This window comes from Ascaphus truei, chromosome 11, assembly GCF_040206685.1.
Source record: "Ascaphus truei isolate aAscTru1 chromosome 11, aAscTru1.hap1, whole genome shotgun sequence".
Lineage (NCBI taxonomy): Eukaryota > Metazoa > Chordata > Amphibia > Anura > Ascaphidae > Ascaphus > Ascaphus truei.
Genome location: NC_134493.1, coordinates 44,874,504 through 44,899,298, shown reverse-complemented (window position 1 = coordinate 44,899,298; position 24,795 = coordinate 44,874,504). Strand labels below are relative to the sequence as shown.

Sequence of the window (24,795 nt, the reverse complement as noted above, 5' to 3'; positions counted from 1 at the left end):
TGCTATTGTAGCCATTCTATGGCTTACATTCTATGGTTTACATTGTATCTCTAGGTGCTACATTTCTTTGATTTTGAGTCTCCAGATATCCCTTGCAGTTATCTCTTTGTTAAAGAATGTTTATTACAAGTTTATGTACTTAACATATCCCAACATTTATCCTAGATTTAGATGAGAAGTTTTTAGACGGAGGTACATAAGGAACGTACCATAGACTCAAAAGTTCTGTGGGAACGGGCATGAAGAAGGGGCGATTTAGGCCCCGAAACGTTGCCCCCCTTGTTTATATTACCTCATCTTTTACGTTTCTTTTACGTAGTCTTTTGTTTTTTCCTTGTGTGTTCTCCATTCCTCTTTTTGTTTCTCCTCCTCCCCCTCTCCCTCCATATTTTTGACACTGTTTAGTTCTGTTTTGTGCGGTGTACTCTCCATGGCCCTATTGTGGGCATTTGTGTATTGCGCGAATTCTCAATATATTCTTTACATTTCAATTGACAGTTGTCTGATTTTTGTTTTGAGATTGTGCTGAGAACCTTTTGTATATATTTGTAACGTTTTTGGGGGGTTTTGAGGTTCCTCCCTGTTCTCGTGCACCACAACATCAGTATAATATTTCTCCCAAGTATCCCTATCCTCCGGAGTGCTACCTAACACACATACGTTTTTCATTCTCAAGTCTTGTTTATTCTGCCTAAATTGTTGATACAACTTTGATCTTGCTGCTTTACCATTCCTAATATAAATTAAATTCCACTGATAAATAAGCAAACAAAATGAAATAAACAATATATTCTACAAATATGTAATTCAAAGTTGTAGTAACTGTGTTGGTCCTGTGGGTATCACAACCTGCATCAAATCTATTTTTACAATCTCCAATTAATAATTTTCAGACGAGAACATTTTATTTGGTGAAATGCGAGAATTACTATTGAACAACTCTCAATATTATATGTAGACACTAGAGAGGCAATCCAAGCAATATCATACATGTGTGTTTTGTAAAATAAATAAGTTCTGTAGTATTAGATACTACTTACTGCATTTAAATAAAATATTCAATTCTTAATGCCATTTTAATTAGTTTTAATATGCTGAGCATCCTTTGATTTCTATAGCAGGTTTTAGCCCACCTCCCCAGCAGTGCAAGATCTTTGCAACACTTTCCTGTTTGTGATCATTTGTTGCCAATATTCCCAGCAGTTTGAGCTGCAAACTGTAACAATAGATAATATTACCTTAGTAATACAAGGATATATTGTAGCTGCTGAGTTACACTGACTGAAGAATTTATTGAAACTGAAAGGCAGCCATTTAGTGAACCCTGAGAAGCAGGATCTTTTCTGATTGATCACGGTAGACAGAGTCGATCAGCAGCTGAGACCATTCATTTTCAATAAAAAGTAATCAAAGGCTACATATTAAAACAAATATATATATATCCGCTTGGATGACCTCTTTAATGTATATGAGATTAGAAATAATTTAACAGTCCCCTTTTAACCCCACGTTTTTCAAACTCTAAGTAATCAATATCTAAGAGCAGTTTACAAATGGCCCCTTTACCAAAATGATTCATCTATTATGTATGCTACAATTGACTTGTACTTCTGCATTTCTCTCCACATTATTCTACTAAATACTGTTCACAAACCTCAAATTCGGCCACAGCCGCAGTTAAACTCCCATCCAGCTCATTAAGTTTGTCAACATTGTTCTTCATCTCTTCCATGGTCATAACCTCCCGTTTTTTAAATGCTTCGATTTCTTTAGTGTAGTACTGAAGAATGTTCTCGAATTCCGAACGCCTGCAATGAAAGGGAGTACTGCATTATTATATCACTACATCTCACTTGTTCGAGGCATAATACCTCACAGTACTTCACTTTGTTTCATATTTGTTTTCCAGTGTTTCCTCCCCTCGTGTACCATACTGTAAGTCAAAGAGTTCTGAACTCCAGTCCTCAAGACCCTAACCAACAAGTCAGGTTTTCAGGATATCCATGCTTCAGCACAGGTCGCTCAATCAGTGACTCTGTCACCTGTGCTGAAGCCCGGGATACCTGCAAAACCTGACCTGTTTTGGGGGGGTCTTGATGACTGAATTTGAGAACCCCTGCAGTAACTAAATTGATTTTATTTTGATAGCAGAAACATTTTTATCAGTTAAATAACAGCCCACTCATCAATGCCATGTACCCAATTAGTACATTAATGAATCCAAGTGGTTGTATCTACAGTAGCACTCAGGGATAATAGTAACATTTAGAATGCCTCATGTCTTTCTGTTATCTCTCAGTATCTGGCCTGAGGGGGAGGAGGGCAGATCACTGAAGAGGCAGAGAGCTTCATGTAGCATATTATTGCTAGTCTGAATATTTTTTTAACAATGTTGCTCTACTGTACTTTCCCTGCTTTTAATGCTCCCTTAGACTGGGATGCTATAGCAACCCATCTTTGTTTACACTGTTGGATCTCAAGGTACCATCAAGCCATGGATTGCTGTGCCATTATGGTGATTAATATCCCAAAACACTATCAAATAAACACCAGGCTGACAAATGTGTAACTCGGAGTCAGGCTAAGGATGGAAAATGAATGCATCATGGATAGTAGGCATGTGCATAATTAAAATAAAATATACACTTGCATTAAATAATGATTTATTGCAATATTATTTATAACATAAAAGTATTTTTGTGCTTTTTAGTTTTACACCACAGAAAAGCAGCATCTGATCTACCAAATAAACTTCTCTTGGGATTCACTGTCATATCTGGAGGTGCCTCCTCCATGGTGTAAAAACTGGCAGAAGGATTTAAGAGAACCCTGCAAAGCTATTATGAAATATTATACATCAAGATCCATCTGACACTAAATGATACAGTTCCGCTCTCACTCCTGCAGGCATCCCCCTATTCCAATGTAAGAGGTGCCTAACAGAGAGACATTCTGAAGGAAACAGGAATAAAGAGAAAGTGATGGATGTTATATAAAAGTCACAGAAGCAGAAAACTGGAGATAAAAAGTAGCTCAAGAATTCGGAGAGGAAGATGAGACGTGGACCGCATTGTTAGTAGCACCTGCTTCATAGATGGTGAGAATAACCCTACATGATTTACAGTAGTTAGGTGCTATTCAAATTATTATTTATATACCACAATGTCGAAAAGACAAAAACTTTTTTTGACAATATAAACACTGAGTGGGCAACTCTATAGTGTGCAAAGCGGTCGTTCTCATCCGAATATCCCTGTTAAAGTCTATGGGGTTTCCAGCTGAAAACTGCCCCAACGGCTGCTTCGGACAATATAGAATTACCCCCTAAAACAGCAAGAAGGTAAAACAATCCCACGTTAGCTACCAGAACAGCATATCATAATGAAATGAGCACACCTTTTCCTCAGCTCGTCCTCAGCCTGATCTCTGAGATTCATTAATCGGTCTGTGTTGACCTCAAAGACGGTCTCGATCTGTTCCGGCCAGTGGAAAACGGTACTATTCAGCTTCAGATCATCATCTACAAAGAAAGAATATCAAAAATATATATACATACGGTACCCAGCGACAAAGGAAAATGCAACGGTTGAAATCTAGGCTCGGGTTCTTGTCAAACATTATACATATGTATTATTGTTTTGTTCCTGATTTTATTATTCATGGATTATGTATGACTTGTATTGTTTTACGAAATGGAAAAGTGATATTGCAGACCATAATAAAATGAACAACAATAATAATAATTAAAAAACGATAATTCCTTGCAATATATGAAAGAAGATACAAGCAACATAAGTTTAGATGATGGGCTCGTTGAATAAAATAGTTGATGACACATAATGACACCATTTATGCATGCTGGATTTTCCACGGAGGTGTCACTTACATTGAAGGATGGCATAATCCAGCAGGAATGACATCCTACTCGCTGCTTCTGAAAGCTCGTCCTTTAGTTTATAAACAGTGACATCCCTTGCTGTTCTCAGGAAATTTGTTAGGCCAACGAGGTCCGTAGTGGTAGCAGGCACCTCATTTACCTTATCCGCAATGCTGCTGTATTTCAAACAAATGCTGTAAAAAAAAAAAAAAAACACAATTAGAATCAGGAGAGAGTATAAGAGGAAATTGCCTTACAGATCCAAAATGTCATTCGGGGAATGCGAGAGGCTTTTTATGCATTACATATATTTACTAGCTAAAGTACACGGTGTTGCTCGGGGAGTTCTAAGAAACCAAAGAATACTGAGATTTATAAAAGGATAATTTAATTTTTTTGTTTCTTTATGCCAAATCCCTTTGTTAAAACAACTCACTCCATCCGTAATAGTTTCATTGCCTTTGAGGTCCTGAAGTGTTCGAGCGAGAGCCTCTAACGCTGCGTGTGTGCGGGACATTGTACTCTCGTCCCAAACACAGAGAGCCTCTAACGCTGCGTGTGTGCGGGTCATTGTACTCTCGTCCCAAACACAGAGAGCCTCTAACGCTGCGTGTGTGCGGGACATTGTACTCTCGTCCCAAACACAGAGAGCCTCTAACGCTGCATGTGTGCGGGACATTGTACTCTCGTCCCAAACACCGAGAGCCTCTAACGCTGCGTGTGTGCGGGACATTGTACTCTCGTCCCAAACACCGAGAGCCTCTAACGCTGCGTGTGTGCGGGACATTGTACTCTCGTCCCAAACACTGAGAGCCTCTAACGCTGCGTGTGTGCGGGACATTGTGCTCTCGTCCCAAACACTGAGAGCCTCTAACGCTGCGTGTGTGCGGGACATTGTACTCTCGTCCCAAACACAGAGAGCCTCTAACGCTGCGTGTGTGCGGGACATTGTACTCTCGTCCCAAACACTGAGAGCCTCTAACGCTGCGTGTGTGCGGGACATTGTACTCTCGTCCCAAACACAGAGAGCCTCTAACGCTGTGTGTGCGCGGGACATTGTACTATCGTCCCAAACACAGAGAGCCTCTAACGCTGTGTGTGTGCGGGACATTGTACTCTCGTCCCAAACACAGAGAGCCTCTAACGCTGCGTGTGTGCGGGACATTGTACTCTCGTCCCAAACACAGAGAGCCTCTAACGCTGCGTGTGTGCGGGACATTGTACTCTCATCCCAAACACAGAGAGCCTCTAACGCTGTGTGTGCGCGGGACATTGTACTCTCGTCCCAAACACAGAGAGCCTCTAATGCTTCGTGTGTGCGGGACATTGTACTCTCGTCCCAAACACCGAGAGCTTCTAATGCTGCGTGTGTGCGGGACATTGTACTCTCGTCCCAAACACAGAGAGCCTCTAATGCTGCGTGTGCGCGGGACATTGTACTCTCGTCCCAAACACAGAGAGCCTCTAACGCTGCGTGTGTGTGTGACATTGTACTCTCGTCCCAAACACAGAGAGCCTCTAATGCTGCGTGTGTGCGGGACATTGTACTCTCGTCCCAAACACCGAGATCCTCTAACGCTGCGTGTGTGCGGGACATTGTACTCTCGTCCCAAACACCGAGAGCCTCTAATGCTGCGTGTGTGCGGGACATTGTACTCTCGTCCCAAATACCGAGATCCTCTAACGCTGCGTGTGTGCGGGACATTGTACTCTCGTCCCAAACACAGAGAGCCTCTAACGCTGCGTGTGTGCGGGACATTGTACTCTCGTCCCAAACACAGAGAGCCTCTAACGCTGCGTGTGTGCGGGACATTGTACTCTCGTCCCAAACACCGAGAGCCTCTAACGCTGCGTGTGTGCGGGACATTGTACTCTCGTCCCAAACACTGAGTGCCTCTAACGCTGCGTGTGTGCGGGACATTGTACGCTCGTCCCAAACACAGAGGGCCTCTAACGCTGCGTGTGTGCGGGACATTGTACTCTCATCCCAAACACAGAGAGCCTCTAACGCTGCGTGTGTGGGGGACATTGTACTCTCGTCCCAAACACAGAGAGCCTCTAATGCTGCGTGTGTGTGCGGGACATTGTACTCCCGTCCCAAACACCGAGAGCCTCTAACGCTGCGTGTGTGCGGGACATTGTACGCTCGTCCCAAACACCGAGAGCCTCTAACGCTGCGTGTGTGCGGGACATTGTACTCTCGTCCCAAACACCGAGAGCCTCTAACGCTGCTCGTGTGCGGGACATTGTACTCTCGTCCCAAACACTGAGAGCCTCTAACGCTGCGTGTGTGCGGGACATTGTACTCTCGTCCCAAACACAGAGAGCCTCTAACGCTGCGTGTGTGCGGGACATTGTACTCGTCCCAAACACCGAGAGCCTCTAACGCTGCGTGTGTGCGGGACATTGTACTCTCGTCCCAAACACCGAGAGCCTCTAACACTGCGTGTGTGCGGGACATTGTACTCATCCCAAACACAGAGAGCCTCTAACGCTGCGTGTGTGCGGGACATTGTACTCTCGTCCCAAACACAGAGAGCCTCTAACGCTGCGTGTGTGCGGGACATTGTACTCTCGTCCCAAACACAGAGAGCCTCTAACGCTGCGTGTGTGCGGGACATTGTACGCTCGTCCCAAACACCGAGAGCCTCTAACGCTGCGTGTGTGCGGGACATTGTACTCTCGTCCCAAACACCGAGAGCCTCTAACGCTGCGTGTGTGCGGGACATTGTACTCGTCCCAAACACCGAGAGCCTCTAACGCTGCGTGTGTGCGGGACATTGTACTCTCGTCCCAAACACAGAAAGCCTCTAACACTGCGTGTGTGCGGGACATTGTACTCGTCCCAAACACAGAGAGCCTCTAACGCTGCGTGTGTGCGGGACATTGTACTCTCGTCCCAAACACAGAGAGCCTCTAACGCTGCGTGTGTGCGGGACATTGTACTCTCGTCCCAAACACAGAGAGCCTCTAACGCTGCGTGTGTGCGGGACATTGTACGCTCGTCCCAAACACCGAGAGCCTCTAACGCTGCGTGTGTGAGGGACATTGTACTCTCGTCCCAAACACTGAGAGCCTCTAACGCTGCTCGTGTGCGGGACATTGTACTCTCGTCCCAAACACTGAGAGCCTCTAACGCTGCGTGTGTGCGGGACATTGTACTCTCGTCCCAAACACAGAGAGCCTCTAACGCTGCGTGTGTGCGGGACATTGTACTCGTCCCAAACACCGAGAGCCTCTAACGCTGCGTGTGTGCGGGACATTGTACTCTCGTCCCAAACACAGAGAGCCTCTAACACTGCGTGTGTGCGGGACATTGTACTCATCCCAAACACAGAGAGCCTCTAACGCTGCGTGTGTGCGGGACATTGTACTCGTCCCAAACACCGAGAGCCTCTAACGCTGCGTGTGTGCGGGACATTGTACTCGTCCCAAACACCGAGAGCCTCTAACGCTGCGTGTGCGGGACATTGTACGCTCGTCCCAAACACCGAGAGCCTCTAACGCTGCGTGTGTGCGGGACATTGTACTCTCGTCCCAAACACAGAGAGCCTCTAACGCTGCGTGTGTGCGGGACATTGTACTCTCGTCCCAAACACCGAGAGCCTCTAACGCTGCGTGTGTGCGGGACATTGTACTCTCGTCCCAAACACCGAGAGCCTCTAACGCTGCGTGTGTGCGGGACATTGTACTCATCCCAAACACAGAGAGCCTCTAACGCTGCGTGTGTGCGGGACATTGTACTCTCGTCCCAAACACAGAGAGCCTCTAACGCTGCGTGTGTGCGGGACATTGTACTCTTGTCCCAAACACAGAGAGCCTCTAATGCTGCGTGTGTGCGGGACATTGTACTCTCGTCCCAAACACAGAGAGCCTCTAACGCTGCGTGTGTGCGGGACATTGCACTCTCGTCCCAAACATAGAGAGCCTGTAACGCTGCGTGTGTGCGGGACATTGTACTCTCGTCCCAAACACCGAGAGCCTCTAACGCTGCGTGTGTGCGGGACATTGTACTCGTCCCAAACACCGAGAGCCTCTAACGCTGCGTGTGTGCGGGACATTGTACTCTCGTCCCAAACACCGAGAGCCTCTAACGCTGCGTGTGTGCGGGACATTGTACTCTCGTCCCAAACACGGAGAGCCTCTAACGCTGCGTGTGTGCGGGACATTGTACTCTCGTCCCAAACACCGAGAGCCTCTAACGCTGCGTGTGTGTGGGACATTGTACTCTCGTCCCAAACACCGAGAGCCTCTAACGCTGCGTGTGTGCGGACATTGTACTCTCGTCCCACACACAGAGAGCCTCTAACGCTGCGTGTGTGCGGGACATTGCACTCTCGTCCCAAACACAGAGAGCCTGTAACGCTGCGTGTGTGCGGGACATTGTACTCTCGTCCCAAACACAGAGAGCCTCTAACGCTGCGTGTGTGCGGGACATTGTACTCGTCCCAAACACCGAGAGCCTCTAACGCTGCGTGTGTGCGGGACATTGTACTCTCGTCCCAAACACCGAGAGCCTCTAACGCTGCGTGTGTGCGGGACATTGTACTCTCGTCCCAAACACGGAGAGCCTCTAACACTGCGTGTGTGCGGGACATTGTACTCTCGTCCCAAACACCGAGAGCCTCTAACGCTGCGTGTGTGCGGGACATTGTACTCTCGTCCCAAACACAGAGAGCCTCTAACGCTGTGTGTGTGCAGGACATTGTACTCTTGTCCCAAACACAGAGAGCCTCTAACGCTGCGTGTGTGCGGGACATTGCACTCTAGTCCCAAACACAGAGAGCCTCTAACGCTGCATGTGTGCGGGACATTGTACTCTCGTCCCAAACACAGAGAGCCTCTAACGCTGTGCGTGTGCGGGACATTGTACTCTTGTCCCAAACACAGAGAGCCTGTAACGCTGCGTGTGTGCGGGACATTGTACTCGTCCCAAACACCGAGAGCCTCTAACGCTGCATGTGTGCGGGACATTGTACTCTCGTCCCAAACACAGAGAGCCTCTAACGCTGTGCGTGTGCGGGACATTGTACTCTTGTCCCAAACACAGAGAGCCTGTAACGCTGCGTGTGTGCGGGACATTGTACTCGTCCCAAACACCGAGAGCCTCTAACGCTGCGTGTGTGCGGGACATTGTACTCTCGTCCCAAACACAGAGAGCCTCTAACGCTGTGCGTGTGCGGGACATTGTACTCTTGTCCCAAACACAGAGAGCCTGTAACGCTGCGTGTGTGCGGGACATTGTACTCGTCCCAAACACCGAGAGCCTCTAACACTGCGTGTGTGCGGGACATTGTACTCTTGTCCCAAACACTGAGAGCCTCTAACGCTGCGTGTGTGCGGGACATTGTACTCTCGTCCCAAACACAGAGAGCCTCTAACGCTGTGCGTGTGCGGGACATTGTACTCTCGTTCCAAACACAGAGAGCCTCTAACGCTGTGTGTGTGCGGGACATTGTACTCTCGTCCCAAACACAGAGAGCCTCTAATGCTGCGTGTGTGCGGGACATTGTACTCTCGTCCCAAACACAGAGAGCCTCTAACGCTGCGTGTGTGCGGGACATTGTACTCTCGTCCCAAACACAGAGAGCCTCTAACGCTGCGTGTGTGCGGGACATTGTACTCTCGCCCCAAACACCGAGAGCCTCTAACGCTGCGTGTGTGCGGGACATTGTACTCTCGTCCCAAACACCGAGAGCCTCTAATGCTGCGTGTGTGCGGGACATTGTACTCTCGTCCCAAACACAGAGAGCCTCTAACACTGCATGTGTGCGGGACATTGTACTCTCGTCCCAAACACCGAGAGCCTCTAATGCTGCGTGTGTGCGGGACATTGCACTCTCGTCCCAAACACAGAGAGCCTCTAACGTTGCGTGTGTGCGGACATTGTACTCTCGTCCCAAACACTGAGAGCCTCTAACGCTGCGTGTGTGTGGGACTTTGTACTCTCGTCCCAAACACAGAGAGCCTCTAACGCTGTGTGTGCGCGGGACATTGTACTCTCGTCCCAAACACCGAGAGCCTCTAACGCTGAGTGTGTGCGGGACATTGTACTCTTGTCCCAAACACCGAGAGCCTCTAACGCTGCGTGTGCGGGACATTGTACTCGTCCCAAACACCGAGAGCCTCTAACGCTGCGTGTGTGCGGGACATTGTACTCTCGTCCCAAACACCGAGAGCCTCTAACGCTGCGTGTGTGCGGGACATTGTACTCTCGTCCCAAACACTGAGAGCCTCTAACGCTGCGTGTGTGCGGGACATTGTACTCTCGTCCCAAACACAGGGAGCCTCTAATGCTGCGTGTGTGCGGGACATTGTACTCTCGTCCCAAACACAGAGAGCCTCTAACGCTGCGTGTGTGCGGGACATTGTACTCTCGTCCCAAACACTGAGAGCCTCTAACGCTGCGTGTGTGCGGGACATTGTACTCTCGTCCCAAACACAGGGAGCATCTAATGCTGCGTGTGTGCGGGACATTGTACTCTCGTCCCAAACACCGAGAGCCTCTAACGCTGCGTGTGTGTGTGACATTGTACTCTCGTCCCAAACACAGAGAGCCTCTAATGCTGCGTGTGTGCGGGACATTGTACTCTCGTCCCAAACACCGAGATCCTCTAACGCTGCGTGTGTGCGGGACATTGTACTCTCGTCCCAAACACAGAGAGCCTCTAACGCTGTGTGTGTGCGGGACATTGTACTCTCGTCCCAAACACCGAGAGCCTCTAACGCTGCATGTGTGCGGGACATTGTACTCTCGTCCCAAACACAGAGAGCCTCTAACGCTGTGTGTGTGCGGGACATTGTACTCGTCCCAAACACCGAGAGCCTCTAACGCTGCGTGTGTGCGGGACATTGTACTCTCGTCCCAAACACCGAGAGCCTCTAATGCTGCGTGTGTGCGGGACATTGTACTCTCGTCCCAAACACCGAGATCCTCTAACGCTGCGTGTGTGCGGGACATTGTACTCTCGTCCCAAACACAGAGAGCCTCTAACGCTGCGTGTGTGCGGGACATTGTACTCTCGTCCCAAACACAGAGAGCCTCTAACGCTGCGTGTGTGCGGGACATTGTACTCTCGTCCCAAACACCGAGAGCCTCTAACGCTGCGTGTGTGCGGGACATTGTACTCTCGTCCCAAACACCGAGATCCTCTAACGCTGCGTGTGTGCGGGACATTGTACTCGTCCCAAACACCGAGAGCCTCTAACGCTGCGTGTGTGCGGGACATTGTACTCTCGTCCCAAACACCGAGAGCCTCTAATGCTGCGTGTGTGCGGGACATTGTACTCTCGTCCCAAACACCGAGATCCTCTAACGCTGCGTGTGTGCGGGACATTGTACTCTCGTCCCAAACACAGAGAGCCTCTAACGCTGCGTGTGTGCGGGACATTGTACTCTCGTCCCAAACACAGAGAGCCTCTAACGCTGCGTGTGTGCGGGACATTGTACTATCGTCCCAAACACAGAGAGCCTCTAACGCTGCGTGTGTGCGGGACATTGTACTATCGTCCCAAACACAGAGAGCCTCTAACGCTGCGTGTGTGCGGGACATTTTCCTCTCGTCCCAAACACTGAGAGCCTCTAACGCTGCGTGTGTGCGGGACATTGTACTCTCGTCCCAAACACAGAGAGCCTCTAACGCTGCGTGTGTGCGGGACATTGTACTCTCGTCCCAAACACAGAGAGCCTCTAACGCTGCGTGTGTGCGGGACATTGTACGCTCGTCCCAAACACAGAGAGCCTCTAACGCTGCGTGTGTGCGGGACATTGTACTCTCGTCCCAAACACAGAGAGCCTCTAACGCTGCGTGTGTGCGGGACATTGTACTCTCGTCCCAAACACAGAGAGCCTCTAACGCTGCGTGTGTGCGGGACATTGTACTCTCGTCCCAAACACAGAGAGCCTCTAACGCTGCGTGTGTGCGGGACATTGTACTCTCGTCCCAAACACAGAGAGCCTCTAACGCTGCGTGTGTGTGGGACATTGTACTCGTCCCAAACACAGAGAGCCTCTAACGCTGTGTGTGCGCGGGACATTGTACGCTCGTCCCAAACACAGAGAGCCTCTAACGCTGCGTGTGTGCGGGACATTGTACTCTCGTCCCAAACACAGAGAGCCTCTAACGCTGTGTGTGTGCGGGACATTGTACTCTCGTCCCAAACACTGAGATCCTCTAACGCTGCGTGTGTGCGGGACATTGTACTCTCGTCCCAAACACTGAGAGCCTCTAACGCTGCGTGTGTGCGGGACATTGTACGCTCGTCCCAAACACAGAGAGCCTCTAACGCTGCGTGTGTGCGGGACATTGTACTCTCGTCCCAAACACAGAGAGCCTCTAACGCTGCGTGTGTGCGGGACATTGTACTCTCGTCCCACACACAGAGAGCCTCTAACGCTGCGCGTGTGCGGGACATTGTACTCTTGTCCCAAACACCGAGAGCCTCTAACGCTGCGTGTGTGCGGGACATTGTACTCTCGTCCCAAACACAGAGAGCCTCTAACGCTGCGTGTGTGCGGGAGATTGTACTCGTCCCAAACACCGTGAGCCTCTAACGCTGTGTGTGTGCGGGACATTGTACTCTCGTCCCAAACACAGAGAGCCTCTAACGCTGCGTGTGTGCGGGACATTGTACTCTCATCCCAAACACAGAGAGCCTCTAAAGCTGCGTGTGTGCGGGACATTGTACTCTCGTCCCAAACACCGAGAGCCTCTAACGCTGCATGTGTGCGGGACATTGTACTCTCGTCCCAAACACAGAGAGCCTCTAACGCTGCGTGTGTGCGGGACATTGTACTCTCGTCCCAAACACAGAGAGCCTCTAACGCTGCGTGTGTGCGGGACATTGTACTCTCGTCCCAAACACAGAGAGCCTCTAACGCTGCGTGTGTGCGGGACATTGTACTCTCGTCCCAAACATAGAGAGCCTCTAACGCTGCGTGTGTGCGGGACATTGTACTCTCGTCCCAAACACAGAGAGCCTCTAACGCTGCGTGTGTGCGGGACATTGTACTCTCGTCCCAAACACCGAGAGCCTCTAACGCTGCGTGTGTGCGGGACATTGTACTCTCGTCCCAAACACAGAGAGCCTCTAACGCTGCGTGTGTGCGGGACATTGTACTCTCGTCCCAAACACAGAGAGCCTCTAACGCTGCGTGTGTGCGGGACATTGTACTCTCGTCCCACACACAGAGCCTCTAACGCTGCGCGTGTGCGGGACATTGTACTCTCGTCCCAAACACCGAGAGCCTCTAACGCTGCGTGTGTGTGTGACATTGTACTCTTGTCCCAAACACAGAGAGCCTCTAACGCTGCGTGTGTGTGTGACATTGTACGCTCGTCCCAAACACGAGAGCCTCTAACGCTGCGTGTGTGCGGGACATTGTACGCTCGTCCCAAACACCGAGAGCCTCTAACGCTGCGTGTGTGCGGGACATTGTACTCTCGTCCCAAACACCGAGAGCCTCTAACGCTGCGTGTGTGCGGGACATTGTACTCTCGTCCCAAACACTGAGAGCCTCTAACGCTGCTCGTGTGCGGGACATTGTACTCTTGTCCCAAACACAGAGAGCCTCTAACGCTGCGTGTGTGCGGGACATTGTACTCGTCCCAAACACCGAGAGCCTCTAACGCTGCGTGTGTGCGGGACATTGTACTCTCGTCCCAAACACAGAGAGCCTATAACACTGCGTGTGTGCGGGACATTGTACTCATCCCAAACACAGAGAGCCTCTAACGCTGCGTGTGTGCGGGACATTGTACTCTCGTCCCAAACACAGAGAGCCTCTAACGCTGCGTGTGTGCGCGACATTGTACTCTTGTCCCAAACACAGAGAGCCTCTAACGCTGCGTGTGTGCGGGACATTGCACTCTCGTCCCAAACACAGAGAGCCTCTAACGCTGCATGTGTGCGGGACATTGTACTCTCGTCCCAAACACAGAGAGCCTCTAACGCTGTGCGTGTGCGGGACATTGTACTCTTGTCCCAAACACAGAGAGCCTGTAACGCTGCGTGTGTGCGGGACATTGTACTCGTCCCAAACACCGAGAGCCTCTAACGCTGCGTGTGTGCGGGACATTGTACTCTCGTCCCAAACACAGAGAGCCTCTAATGCTGTGCGTGTGCGGGACATTGTACTCTCGTCCCAAACACAGAGAGCCTCTAACGCTGTGCGTGTGCGGGACATTGTACTCTCGTCCCAAACACAAAGAGCCTCTAACGCTGTGTGTGTGCGGGACATTGTACTCTCGTCCCAAACACCGAGATCCTCTAACGCTGCGTGTGTGCGGGACATTGTACTCTCGTCCCAAACACAGAGAGCCTCTAACGCTGTGTGTGTGCGGGACATTGTACTCTCGTCCCAAACACCGAGAGCCTCTAACGCTGCGTGTGTGCGGGACATTGTACTCTCGTCCCAAACACAGAGAGCCTCTAACGCTGTGTGTGTGCGGGACATTGTACTCGTCCCAAACACCGAGAGCCTCTAACGCTGCGTGTGTGCGGGACATTGTACTCTCGTCCCAAACACCGAGAGCCTCTAATGCTGCGTGTGTGCGGGACATTGTACTCTCATCCCAAACACAGAGAGCCTCTAACGCTGCGTGTGTGGGGGACATTGTACTCTCGTCCCAAACACCGAGATCCTCTAACGCTGCGTGTGTGCGGGACATTGTACTCTCGTCCCAAACACAGAGAGCCTCTAACGCTGCGTGTGTGCGGGACATTGTACTCTCGTCCCAAACACCGAGAGCCTCTAACGCTGCGTGTGTGCGGGACATTGTACTCTCGTCCCAAACACTGAGTGCCTCTAACGCTGCGTGTGTGCGGGACATTGTACGCTCGTCCCAAACACAGAGAGCCTCTAACGCTGTGTGTGTGCGGGACATTGTACTCTCGTCCAAAACACCGAGAGCCTCTAACGCTGCGTGTGTGCGGGACATTGTACTCTCGTCCCAAACACAGAGAGCCTCTAACGCTGCGTGTGTGCGGGACATTGTACTCTTGTCCCAAACACAGAGAGCCTCTAACGCTGCGTGTGTGCGGGTCATTGTACTCTCGTCCCACACACAGAGAGCCTCTAACACTGCGCGTGTGCGGGACATTGTACTCTCGTCCCAAACACAGAGAGCCTCTAACGCTGCGTGTGTGCGGGACATTGTACTCTTGTCCCAAACACAGAGAGCCTCTAACGCTGCGTGTGTGCGGGTCATTGTACTCTCGTCCCACACACAGAGAGCCTCTAACGCTGCGTGTGTGCGGGACATTGTACTCTTGTCCCAAACACAGAGAGCCTCTAACGCTGCGTGTGTGCGGGACATTGTACTCTCGTCCCAAACACAGAGAGCCTCTAACGCTGCGTGTGTGCGGGACATTGTACACTCGTCCCAAACACCGAGAGCCTCTAACGCTGCGTGTGTGCGGGACATTGTACTCTCGTCCCAAACACTGAGAGCCTCTAACGCTGCATGTGTGCGGGACATTGTACTCTCGTCCCAAACACAGAGAGCCTCTAACGCTGTGCGTGTGCGGGACATTGTACTCGTCCCAAACACCGAGAGCCTGTAACGCTGCGTGTGTGCGGGACATTGTACTCGTCCCAAACACCGAGAGCCTCTAACGCTGCGTGTGTGCGGGACATTGTACTCATCCCAAACACAGAGAGCCTCTAACGCTGCGTGTGTGCGGGACATTGTACTCTCGTCCCAAACACAGAGAGCCTCTAACGCTGCGTGTGTGCGGGACATTGTACTCTTGTCCCAAACACAGAGAGCCTCTAACGCTGCGTGTGTGCGGGACATTGTACTCTCGTCCGAAACACCGAGAGCCTCTAACGCTGCGTGTGTGCGGGACATTGCACTCTCGTCCCAAACACAGAGAGCCTCTAACGCTGCATGTGTGCGGGACTTTGTACTCTCGTCCCAAACACAGAGAGCCTCTAACGCTGTGCGTGTGCGGGACATTGTACTCTTGTCCCAAACACAGAGAGCCTGTAACGCTGCGTGTGTGCGGGACATTGTACTCGTCCCAAACACCGAGAGCCTCTAACGCTGCGTGTGTGCGGGACATTGTACTCTCGTCCCAAACACAGAGAGCCTCTAACGCTGTGCTTGTGCGGGACATTGTACTCTTGTCCCAAACACAGAGAGCCTGTAACGCTGCGTGTGTGCGGGACATTGTATTCGTCCCAAACACCGAGAGCCTCTAACACTGCGTGTGTGCGGGACATTGTACTCTCGTCCCAAACACAGAGAGCCTCTAACGCTGTGCGTGTGCGGGACATTGTACTCTCGTCCCAAACACAGAGAGCCTCTAACGCTGTGTGTGTGCGGGACATTGTACTCTCGTCCCAAACACAGAGAGCCTCTAACGCTGCGTGTGTGCGGGACATTGTACTCTCGTCCCAAACACAGAGAGCCTCTAACGCTGCGTGTGTGCGGGACATTGTACTCTCGTCCCAAACACAGAGAGCCTCTAACGCTGCGTATGTGCGGGACATTGTACTCTCGTCCCAAACACAGAGAGCCTCTAACGCTGCGTGTGTGTGCGGGACATTGTACTCTCACCCCAAACACCGAGAGCCTCTAACGCTGCGTGTGTGCGGGACATTGTACTCTCGTCCCAAACACCGAGAGCCTCTAATGCTGCGTGTGTGCGGGACATTGTACTCTCGTCCCAAACACAGAGAGCCTCTAACGCTGCATGTGTGCGGGACATTGTACTCTCGTCCCATACACCGAGAGCCTCTAATGCTGCGTGTGTGCGGGACATTGCACTCTCGTCCCAAACACCGAGAGCCTCTAACGCTGCGTGTGCGGGACATTGTACTCGTCCCAAACACCGAGAGCCTCTAACGCTGCGTGTGTGCGGGACATTGTACTCTCGTCCCAAACACCGAGAGCCTCTAACGCTGCGTGTGTGCGGGACATTGCACTCTCGTCCCAAACACCGAGACCCTCTAACGCTGCGTGTGTGCGGGACATTGTACTCTCGTCCCAAACACAGAGAGCCTCTAACGCTGCGTGTGTGCGGGACATTGTACTCTCGTCCCAAACACAGAGAGCCTCTAACGCTGCATGTGTGCGGGACATTGTACTCTCGTCCCAAACACAGGGAGCCTCTAATGCTGCGTGTGTGCGGGACATTGTACTCTCGTCCCAAACACAGAGAGCCTCTAACGCTGCGTGTGTGCGGGACATTGTACTCTCGTCCCAAACACAGAGACCCTCTAACGCTGCGTGTGTGCGGGACATTGTACTCTCGTCCCAAACACAGAGAGCCTCTAACGCTGCGTGTGTGCGGGACATTGTACTCTCGTCCCAAACACAGGGAGCCTCTAATGCTGCGTGTGTGCGGGACATTGTACTCTCGTCCCAAACACCGAGAGCCTCTAACGCTGCGTGTGTGCGGGACATTGTACTCTCGTCCCAAACACAGAGACCCTCTAACGCTGCGTGTGTGCGGGACATTGTACTCTCGTCCCAAACACCGAGAGCCTCTAACGCTGCGTGTGTGCGGGACATTGTACTCTCGTCCCAAACACAGAGAGCCTCTAATGCTGCGTGTGTGCGGGACATTGTACTCTCGTCCCAAACACCGAGAGCCTCTAACGCTGCGTGTGTGCGGGACATTGTACTCTCGTCCCAAACACAGAGACCCTCTAACGCTGCGTGTGTGCGGGACATTGTACTCTCGTCCCAAACACAGAGAGCCTCTAACGCTGCGTGTGTGCGGGACATTGTACTCTCGTCCCAAACACAGAGAGCCTCTAACGCTGCGTGTGTGCGGGACATTGTACTCTCGTCCCAAACACCGAGAGCCTCTAACGCTGCGTGTGCGCGGGACATTGTACTCTCGTCCCAAACACCGAGAGCCTCTAACGCTGCGTGTGTGCGGCACATTGTACTCGTCCCACACACAGAGAGCCTCTAACGCTGCGTGTGTGCGGGACATTGTACTCTCGTCCCAAACACCGAGAGCCTCTAATGCTGCGTGTGTGCGGGACATTGTACTCTCGTCCCAAACACCGAGAGCCTCTAACGCTGCGTGTGTGCCGGACATTGTACTCTCGTCCCAAACACCGAGAGCCTCTAACGCTGCGTGTGTGCGGGACATTGTACTCTCGTCCCAAACACCGAGAGCCTCTAACGCTGCGTGTGTGCGGGACATTGTACTCTCGTCCCAAACACAGAGAGCCTCTAACGCTGTGTGTGTGCGGGACATTGTACTCTCGTCTCAAACACCGAGAGCCTCTAACGCTGCGTGTGTGCGGGACATTGTACTCTCGTCTCAAACACCGAGAGCCTCTAACGCTGCGTGTGTGCGGGACATTGTACTCTCGTCCCAAACACCGAGAGCCTCTAACGCTGCGTGTGTGCGGGACATTGTACTCTCGTCTCAAACACCGAGAGCCTCTAACGCTGCGTGTGTGCGGGACATTGTTTTCTCGCCCCAAACACCGAGAGCCTCTAACGCTGCGTGTGTGCGGGACATTGTACTCTCGCCCCAAACACCGAGAGCCTCTAACGCTGTGTGTGTGCGGGACATTGTACTCTCGTCCCAAACACAGAGAGCCTCTAACGCTGTGTGTGTGCGGGACATTGTACTCTCGTCCCAAACACAGAGAGCCTCTAACGCTGTGTGTGTGCGGGACATTGTACTCTCGTCCCAAACACAGAGAGCCTCTAACGCTGCGTGTGTGCGGGACATTGTACTCTCGTCCCAAACACAGAGAGCCTCTAACGCTGCGTATGTGCGGGACATTGTACTCTCGTCCCAAACACAGAGAGCCTCTAACGCTGCGTGTGTGCGGGACATTGTACTCTCGCCCCAAACACCGAGAGCCTCTAACGCTGCGTGTGTGCGGGACATTGTACTCTCGTCCCAAACACCGAGAGCCTCTAATGCTGCGTGTGTGCGGGACATTGTACTCTCGTCCCAAACACAGAGAGCCTCTAACGCTGCATGTGTGCGGGACATTGTACTCTCGTCCCATACACCGAGAGCCTCTAATGCTGCGTGTGTGCGGGACATTGCACTCTCGTCCCAAACACCGAGAGCCTCTAACGCTGAGTGTGTGCGGGACATTGTACTCTTGTCCCAAACACCGAGAGCCTCTAACGCTGCGTGTGCGGGACATTGTACTCGTCCCAAACACCGAGAGCCTCTAACGCTGCGTGTGTGCGGGACATTGTACTCTCGTCCCAAACACCGAGAGCCTCTAACGCTGCGTGTGTGCGGGACATTGTACTCTCGTCCCAAACACTGAGAGCCTCTAACGCTGCGTGTGTGCGGGACATTGTACTCTCGTCCCAAACACCGAGAGCCTCTAACGCTGCATGTGTGCGGGACATTGCACTCTCGTCCCAAACACCGAGACCCTCTAACGCTGCGTGTGTGCGGGACATTGTACTCTCGTCCCAAACACAGAGAGCCTCTAACGCTGCGTGTGTGCGGGACATTGTACTCTCGTCCCAAACACAGAGAGCCTCTAACGCTGCGTGTGTGCGGGACATTGTACTCTCGTCCCAAACACTGAGAGCCTCTAACGCTGCATGTGTGCGGGACATTGTACTCTCGTCCCAAACACAGAGAGCCTCTAACGCTGCGTGTGTGCGGGACATTGTACTCTCGTCCCAAACACAGAGACCCTCTAACGCTGCGTGTGTGCGGGACATTGTACTCTCGTCCCAAACACAGAGAGCCTCTAACGCTGCGTGTGTGCGGGACATTGTACTCTCGTCCCAAACACAGGGAGCCTCTAATGCTGCGTGTGTGCGGGACATTGTACTCTCGTCCCAAACACCGAGAGCCTCTAACGCTGCGTGTGTGCGGGACATTGTACTCTCGTCCCAAACAGAGAGACCCTCTAACGCTGCGTGTGTGCGGGACATTGTACTCTCGTCCCAAACACCGAGAGCCTCTAACGCTGCGTGTGTGCGGGACATTGTACTCTCGTCCCAAACACAGAGAGCCTCTAATGCTGCGTGTGTGCGGGACATTGTACTCTCGTCCCAAACACCGAGAGCCTCTAACGCTGCGTGTGCGCGGGACATTGTACTCTCGTCCCAAACACCGAGAGCCTCTAACGCTGCGTGTGTGCGGCACATTGTACTCGTCCCACACACAGAGAGCCTCTAACGCTGCGTGTGTGCGGGACATTGTACTCTCGTCCCAAACACCGAGAGCCTCTAATGCTGCGTGTGTGCGGGACATTGTACTCTCGTCCCAAACACCGAGAGCCTCTAACGCTGCGTGTGTGCGGGACATTGTACTCTCGTCCCAAACACCGAGAGCCTCTAACGCTGCGTGTGTGCGGGACATTGTACTCTCGTCCCAAACACCGAGAGCCTCTAACGCTGCGTGTGTGCGGGACATTGTACTCTCGTCCCAAACACAGAGAGCCTCTAACGCTGTGTGTGTGCGGGACATTGTACTCTCGTCTCAAACACCGAGAGCCTCTAACGCTGCGTGTGTGCGGGACATTGTACTCTCGTCTCAAACACCGAGAGCCTCTAACGCTGCGTGTGTGCGGGACATTGTACTCTCGTCCCAAACACCGAGAGCCTCTAACGCTGCGTGTGTGCGGGACATTGTACTCTCGTCTCAAACACCGAGAGCCTCTAACGCTGCGTGTGTGCGGGACATTGTTTTCTCGCCCCAAACACCGAGAGCCTCTAACGCTGCGTGTGTGCGGGACATTGTACTCTCGCCCCAAACACCGAGAGCCTCTAACGCTGTGTGTGTGCGGGACATTGTACTCTCGTCCCAAACACCGAGAGCCTCTAACGCTGCGTGTGTGCGGGACATTGTACTCTCGTCCCAAACACATAGAGCCTCTAACGCTGCATGTGCGGGACATTGTACTCTCGTCCAAAACACAGATATCCTCTAACGCTGCGTGTGTGCGGGACATTGAACTCTCGTCCCAAACACAGAGAGCCTCTAACGCTGCGTGTGTGCGGGACATTGTACTCTCGTCCCAAACACCGAGAGCCTCTAACGCTGCGTGTGTGCGGGACATTGTACTCTCGTCCCAAACACAGAGAGCCTCTAACGCTGCGTGTGTGCGGGACATTGTACTCTCGTCCCAAACACCGAGAGCCTCTAACGCTGCGTGTGTGCGGGACATTGTACTCTCGTCCCAAACACAGAGAGCCTCTAACGCTGCGTGTGTGCGGGACATTGTACTCTCGTTCCAAACACAGAGAGCCTCTAACGCTGTGTGTGTGCGGGACATTGTACTCTCGTCTCAAACACCGAGAGCCTCTAACGCTGCGTGTGTGCGGGACATTGTACTCTCGTCTCAAACACCGAGAGCCTCTAACGCTGCGTGTGTGCGGGACATTGTACTCTCGTCCCAAACACCGAGAGCCTCTAACGCTGCGTGTGTGCGGGACATTGTACTCTCGTCTCAAACACCGAGAGCCTCTAACGCTGCGTGTGTGCGGGACATTGTTTTCTCGCCCCAAACACCGAGAGCCTCTAACGCTGCGTGTGTGCGGGACATTGTACTCTCGCCCCAAACACCGAGAGCCTCTAACGCTGTGTGTGTGCGGGACATTGTACTCTCGTCCCAAACACCGAGAGCCTCTAACGCTGCGTGTGTGCGGGACATTGTACTCTCGTCCCAAACACATAGAGCCTCTAACGCTGCGTGTGCGGGACATTGTACTCTCGTCCAAAACACAGATATCCTCTAACGCTGCGTGTGTGCGGGACATTGTACTCTCGTCCCAAACACCGAGAGCCTCTAACGCTGCGTGTGTACGGGACATTGTACTCTCGTCCCAAACACCGAGAGCCTCTAACGCAGCGTGTGTGTGTGACATTGTACTCTCGTCCCAAACACCGAGACCCTCTAACGCTGCGTGTGTGCGGGACATTGTACTCTCGTCCCAAACACAGAGAGCCTCTAACGCTGCGTGTGTGCGGGACATTGTACTCTCGTCCCAAACACTGAGAGCCTCTAACGCTGCGTGTGTGCAGGACATTGTACTCGTCCCAAACACCGAGAGCCTCTAACGCTGCGTGTGTGCGGGACATTGTACTCTCGTCCCAAACACCGAGAGCCTCTAACGCTGCGTGTGTGCGGGTCATTGTACTCTCGTCCCAAACACAGAGAGCCTCTAACGCTGCGTGTGTGCGGGACATTGTACTCTCGTCCCAAACACAGACCTCGCTCTCTTGAAGAACTTCGCCTGCTCCTGTATTTTTGCTAATGTTGCATGTTGGATTTTCAGGGTGACCAAGATTAAGTGGTAGTAGTGTTGTGTGCTGGAATTATGTCATTGCTGATGCCATATGTGATGTAATTTGTGAATTGTATCCAAGCATAGGAAAAAACCTGCTCCTTGATCTCAGGAACCGTCATGAACAATTTGGTTATGATATCTTAAGAGGTGTCCAAATGCAAAGCGAACAGGCAAAGAGCTTTCCAAAATATATAGTAGACCAGTGGTGCGCAAACTGGAGGGCGCGACCCCCAGGGGAGGCGCGAGACTGCCTGCGGGGTGGCGTGGGGGTTTACAGAGGCCCCGCACGCTTCCCGAAAGCACTTAAGCACTCACCTTCACTTAAGCACCCGAAAGCACTCACCCGCTGGCTTCCTTCCTGCGTCGCCATGGCAATGCGGCATCATGTGACGTCACGTTGCTATGGCAATGTGACGTCATGACGCTGGAGCGGAGGTAAGTGGGGGTGAGAGGGTGTGCGAGAGTGAGGAGACCGTCGGCAGGGGGGCGCAGGGAAAAAAGTTTGAGCCCCCCAGTAGGAGACTATACTTCTAAATTGACAGCATTAGAAACTCGTGCCCTCAGTTTAATGCTAAAAATGGTTTATTTAAATAAGGAGTGACCATCAAATTGTATGTAATTAAAATATAATGAAATGTGTTAAACTGCCGTGTTAGATCTAATCAGACTGATGCATTAAACAGATAAATTAACACAGTACAAGGCAAAATGATACTTCATATAAAAGGAGTTCAAATATCTCTTGTATAATTATGATTTTGCCAAACCATGCAAACTAACGAGGGATGTTTCAATATGGAAATCTACCAGACAGTGAAAAATGTATGTTAGCTGAAAGACAGCAGTGTAGTACATAAGTACAAATTATTATCAGTATAGGGTGACCATATTTTTCCCGGGACAAACTCCGCGCATGCGTGGCCGACGGTCGTCCATCACAAATGCGCGAACGACGAGCACCCAATGCACCTGCGTGATGGGCGCTCGTCAGCCACGCATGCATGATGGGTGCTCGTTGTTTGCGCATGCGCGATGGGCGCTCGCATGTGGGGCCAGGAGATTTTCTAAAAACCGGGACATTTACCCAAATTTCGGGATACAGGGACAAACATAAAAAAAATGGACGTCTGGTCACCCTATATAAGTAGTGTGTATATATAGAATGCTTCCAGAGGCAAAGCTGTATGCTGCTGGAGAGGGGGAGGGGGGGGGGAGGAGGGAAGGGGGAAGGAGTTAATGCTTTTCCTCCCCTCAAAATGATTATTGCACTTATAATAATAATTGTTTGTTCTTGTATAGTGCTGCTAGTTTTACATAGTGCTTTACAGACACAGTCCCTGCCCTGTGGAGCTTACAATTTATGTTTTTGGTGCCTGAGGCACAGAGAGATAAAGTGACCTTCCCAAGTTCAAAAGGAGCCGAGACTGGGAAGTGAACTATGGTTCCCCTGCTTCACACTCAGTGCCAGACAGTGACTTTACTCACTGAGCCGCTCCTCCCTCCTTCTCTCTCTCACTTGGCCACTTCTGGAGTGAAGTAATTTACGCTGAGCATCATGAACTGGCCCAATCTAACCACGAAGCCTTCTTCTAGTGCAATATTACCTGAAGGGTACTTAACTGTGCAGTGACTCCTGAAAATGACAGTGGACACACTTTATAAAGGAGTAAATGTGCTCTCTAGCTGGAGGATATTTATATTATTACCCAGGGAATGCTTGCTAAGTATCTGCCAACAAGGTCATCATTCATTTAGGCCTCTTTAGACAAAACCACCAGCATTCAAAGACCACTTACATCCAATTTGTCTTTTTCAAATTGTGCTTTTACATTTCTGGAGAAATATAATGAAAATCCTAACTGGGGCCCGAGGAAAATGGAAAGACAGTGGCAGAGAGAAGGAGTTATTTGGTGAAGTGACATCCCAGCAACAATTCCCCCAGAAGCCTATAATAGTTTAACTCATATAATGTTAGTATCTTGCTCCTTGCCTCTTAATAAAAAAAAGGTTTTATAGTGTAGGAAAAAAAATGATCTTCTTAATCGCTCTAAAGTCTCGGGCTACCGTGGTTACCTTTAGACTGCAATGGGCTCCGGGGAGAGCTCCATTTTAACATCCAGGACACTAATATCCCAGTAAAAATAAATAAATTCATCAAATGGTGTAGACTGCTGCTTTAAGGCCTTAAAAAAAGGCTGTATAGCTGCTTGGCCATGCTAGGGATTGGATCCATTGTCCAGCAATGGGAAGCAGTTTCACAGCACATTAAACGGGCATAGTTTCAGATCCACAAGACTCTGTTAACATGACGATAGCCTGACTCATCATTATGTTAATAGCAATGCTACACCCACAAAGGAGAATAACATAGCGTTAAGTCAGGTTTTCTCCCGTAAAAAGCATGGCTTTAATGACCGTCCCGTTAGGGATATTTACATGCAAATTATATGCAAATTATATGCAAATCAGGCGTAATAGGAGTAAAGGTGACCTAAGGCCTTAGAGTTATAAATGTGAGGATTTACAAACGTCAACATTCATTTATAAAATGTGTTACCAGGAAGTAACACAGTGGGAGTTACCTCTCGTTTTCAAGTATGTCCTGAGCACAGAGTTGTGATTGCAAATACTGTACATGGTTACATTTATATAAACGGGGTTATACAA

At 51.1% G+C, this 24,795-nt stretch overlaps 1 protein-coding gene across 1 annotated transcript in view; it reads right to left on the bottom strand.

Annotated features, from left to right (window-relative positions):
• Window positions 1-24,795, bottom strand: part of DNAH3 (dynein axonemal heavy chain 3) — a 180,034-nt gene that overhangs the window by 102,151 nt on the left and 53,088 nt on the right. Inside the window, exons 14-16 of the mRNA XM_075565993.1 lie at window positions 3,887-4,071; window positions 3,397-3,520; window positions 1,655-1,808 (exon numbers count right to left, since the gene is read on the bottom strand). Of these exons, the coding sequence (XP_075422108.1) occupies window positions 1,655-1,808; window positions 3,397-3,520; window positions 3,887-4,071 (463 nt within the window). The remainder of the gene's footprint in view (window positions 1-1,654; window positions 1,809-3,396; window positions 3,521-3,886; window positions 4,072-24,795) is intronic.